The 3,703-nt window shown below is 39.0% G+C and overlaps 1 protein-coding gene across 1 annotated transcript; it reads left to right on the top strand.

Moving 5' to 3' along the window:
* The first annotated feature begins 2,465 nt into the window (after nucleotides 1-2,465).
* Nucleotides 2,466-3,110, top strand: LOC133036949 (uncharacterized). Its single transcript, XM_061113729.1, has one exon. It carries the CDS (start codon nucleotides 2,466-2,468, stop codon nucleotides 3,108-3,110), a length of 645 nt encoding a protein of 214 aa, XP_060969712.1.
* Nucleotides 3,111-3,703: the final 593 nt, after the last annotated feature.

Genomic DNA, 3,703 nt, shown 5'->3' with positions numbered 1-3,703 from the left:
TCCATCGCATTTTCCGTTGTCGCCGAGCAAAAATTACAAAAATAACATATTTCACATATAAGCTAAATAATACCCCTAGAGTTTAATAAAATCTCCGGAATTGAGAAATTATAACTCTAATATTTATTTCTAAATATTGGGGTCCACAATTAAATTAATTCACAAATAATAATAAAATAATAAAAATTAGTGCTAATTGCCTTTACTAATCCACATTACTAGAGCGGTCATTACAATTTCGGTCACCTCCGGCGTCTGTTTGATGAATCGTCTTCACCACTAAACTCAGCTCTTCGAGGAGACAACCTACACTAAACCATTTTTCCAGGTTCGCTACTTTGTCCGGTGACATTTTTGTAGCTCCGCCCCTTTCTGGTGACTTTCCGGTGACATCGTGTACCGTTTTGACAAACGGTTGTGATGGGTGTGATCTACTCGTCGAGGTGGTCATTTGATATATACTACTCCTATTTTCGGTGACATTTCCGGTACACCAATTTTTACCGCCACCGATTGTTAATGTGCACCGCTTAGGTGAGGCTTCAGAAACCCAAATTATTAATATAGTCATATTATATGTCGTTGGACTCGGTTTTGAATGTAGAATGCGATAATGATAATTATTTAACCATTTGGTGGTATAGGTGAGAGTAATATGTAAGTTTGGACTAAACAATTGGAGCTCGAGACTTAAGAGCTTACGATCGTCTTTTGGAAAAAAATTAACGACTCAGGAGAGGTAGGGACTCAACTTGATTATTGGACTTGTTTTTTATATGCGTTGTATAACATTAGACATATTCCAATTTTTATGATTTACAAAATTGTTTGAAAAATTGAAAACTTAATCTGCATATTTTTCTGGACTGTCTGGGGCACTGAGTGCCAAATATATTTTTGTGTGCAAATATTTATGCAGGTTATGATTTTTGGGTTTATTCAAAATACAGCTGTTATGCTACCGAATTTTCTAGAAAATAAAAAGGAATATGTTCTTTTGTTATGCTTATTATTTGCCTGCTTTGGTTATACTGATGAGAGCCATGTTGATCGTGTTCGGTGCATATTGTTGTTTCACAACCTAGTCTCTGTGTAATCATAGGTAGATCAGGTCTGCACTCACCTGTAGGTGAAAGACCTAGAATCTGTACAGGGAGTGAATTAAATCTGAGTCCCGGTATTTATGGTTGATATCAGATGCGACTACCCGGTTTTGGATGTCGTTTTCTATGATTGGTATTGAGAACTAGGGGTCTAGTGGACGGTGTGATATGCATTTGACGTTTGATTTGTGATTATTTGTGGTCTCTCTACTTTATTTGTACATATTGATACTGTTGATGAGATATTTTATTTTTACAAAGCTAACCATGCAGGAATTTTATTAAACCAAGGGTCCTTTGATATTAGTTGTTTTCCTACTGGGCTTTATAAGCTCACCCCCTATTTTCCCCCATTCCAGGAACTCAGTTTGATGCTAGTGGATGAGGATGGTACCGTTAGGAAAGGAAATGTCATTATTAGTTTAGTCATATTTTACTCTTTCACCTTCTAATGACACTGATTTTGTATTTAAGAACAAATGGATGGTCTGGATGACTTAAATTAGCTATGTACTAGTTAGAAATGAGAAATGATGGATGCTAGGTATTATTTTGGTATTTTATTGACTTATTAAATCTATCTATTTGGTGATTACATAACTGTAGGGATATTATTGTTCTTTTATACTGATGAGTGGTCCTGATTTTGTTACTAATATTTTCTTATTAATATAGGAGTTAATCCATTACTTTTAAATCAGTATTTTGTAATATAAATAAAAGGATCATTTATAAGCTTTATCTTCCTACGAGGGTCAAAGTGTGACCTTTGACCACCCAAGTTATGGATATTACATATTTGCCACAGCCTAGGGCTCGGGTCGTGACAGAAAAATGGTATCAGAGCACCGAGTTTAATTACCTCGGAGTGTGTCACCAAATAGTTTAGATTTATTTTAAATAATAATAGTAATAAATATCTTGGTATTTATATGTATAAGGCATATTTATATTATTAGCATCCAATCCTCACTAACTGATTAGCTTTTGGTTCTTAGACCTAAGAAAATGCCTCCAAAAGGAAAGAAGACAAGGAGAACAGTTGGAGAAGATGCCCCTCAAGCTAATGTCCAACCTCCACAAGCTGAATTTCCTATGAACGCCCTTCTTGAAGCCTTAAGAGCAGTTCCCGCTCAACAAATGGATCCTGCCGCTCGACAGAGTCATCATTTTCAAGTCTTTCATCGGATCCAAGTGCCTGAGTTTGAGGGTGGACAAGATCCCATTGTAGCTGAAAGGTAGTTGAGGCAGATAAAGAAAAATTTCAACACAATAGGAACACCTGAGGAATATCAAGTTACTTTTGTTGTGTCCAAGTTAAAGGGTGGTGCAGCAGACTGGTGGGAGACCTTGTCCAGGACAATGGAAATTGATGGGATGACTTGGCGAGATTTTGAGGAAGTTTTCAGGGAACAATATTTTAGTCCATCTCACAGGAGGGCTCTTATTGGAGTATTTGATGGTCTAAGACAAGGGGATATGACTGTGAATGAATTTTACATGAAGTTTGTAGAGCTATCCTCTTATGCATATCCTGGTGTTGTTGATCAACCCTTGGTGATTGAACAGTTCATGCGTCGTTTGAGGCCTGCGATATGTGGTCCTATAGCCCCTTTGACCTTTAACAACCTGACTGAGTGTGTGACAGCAGCCTTGCGAACTGAGGCTCATGTAGAAGGGAATGAGAAGAAGAGCATAAGCAGAGGAAGAGAAAATGACCGAAAGATGACCAAGAAGAATCAAGGACAGTGGTCCCAGGGACAACAATTTAGTGGGGGTAGCACTAGTAGTGGTTCATCTGGAAAGACTCGTAGTGGACCATACGGGTGTTTCAGTTGTGGTCAACAAGGTCATAAGAAGAAAGATTGCCCACAACGACAAAAAAGATTCCAAGCATCTCATGGAGGACCCATAGGGAGCTATGTAGAGTCTACTCCTTTTCATGGACAGCCCAGGACCAACCAGTCCCAGTCTTCATCCTATGGTTTCACACCCCAATCAGGCTAGCAGTCTCAGTATCAACATCAGTTCAGGCCATAAGGTTCAGAGTTCAACATGGGGTACTCACAAGGTTTCCAAACTCCTGCTTCTAGTGGGAGTCAAAGACGGTACAATCAAGGTGGAGGGTCTAGTGCAAGTACAAGCTATCCTAGTCAGGGAAGGGGAAAGGCAAAAGCAAAGTCCTCTGCTCAAGCCTACGCTCTTGGGGTTGATGATGTACAGGGCGGTGCTGACCAGGGAGTTGTTGATGGTATGGTTCTTATCTCACACTCTTGGGCTCATGTGTTATTTGATACTGGTGCATCGCATTCCATTATATCTTTGATGTTTGCTAGTATGTTGGGTCATGAGTTGGGAAACTTTTAGTCCTGCATTGCATTTGAGTGTACCTATGGGGGGACATGGTGAGGTATCCACCCTATATAGGTTAGTTTGTATTGTGTTCGAGGGACACAAGTTGTCTGGAAACTTACTAGTGTTGTCTATGGGGAAATTTGATGTAATTCTTGGTATGGATTGGTTGTCTTAATAGCAAGATATTGTGGATTTTTCACGCAAGAGAGTGACTCTTTTAACCCCTAGTGGTGATTTCATTGTTT

The sequence above is a fragment of the Cannabis sativa genome, chromosome 4 (genome assembly GCF_029168945.1).
Source record: "Cannabis sativa cultivar Pink pepper isolate KNU-18-1 chromosome 4, ASM2916894v1, whole genome shotgun sequence".
NCBI lineage: Eukaryota > Viridiplantae > Streptophyta > Magnoliopsida > Rosales > Cannabaceae > Cannabis > Cannabis sativa.
Note: the sequence above shows the minus strand (reverse complement) of the source record. Positions and strands in the feature narration are given on the sequence as shown.

Excerpts from the sequence above, each read along its gene's own strand:
- LOC133036949 (XM_061113729.1), top strand. The coding sequence starts at position 2,466 with ATGGAAATTGATGGGATGACTTGGCGAGATTTTGAGGAAGTTTTCAGG.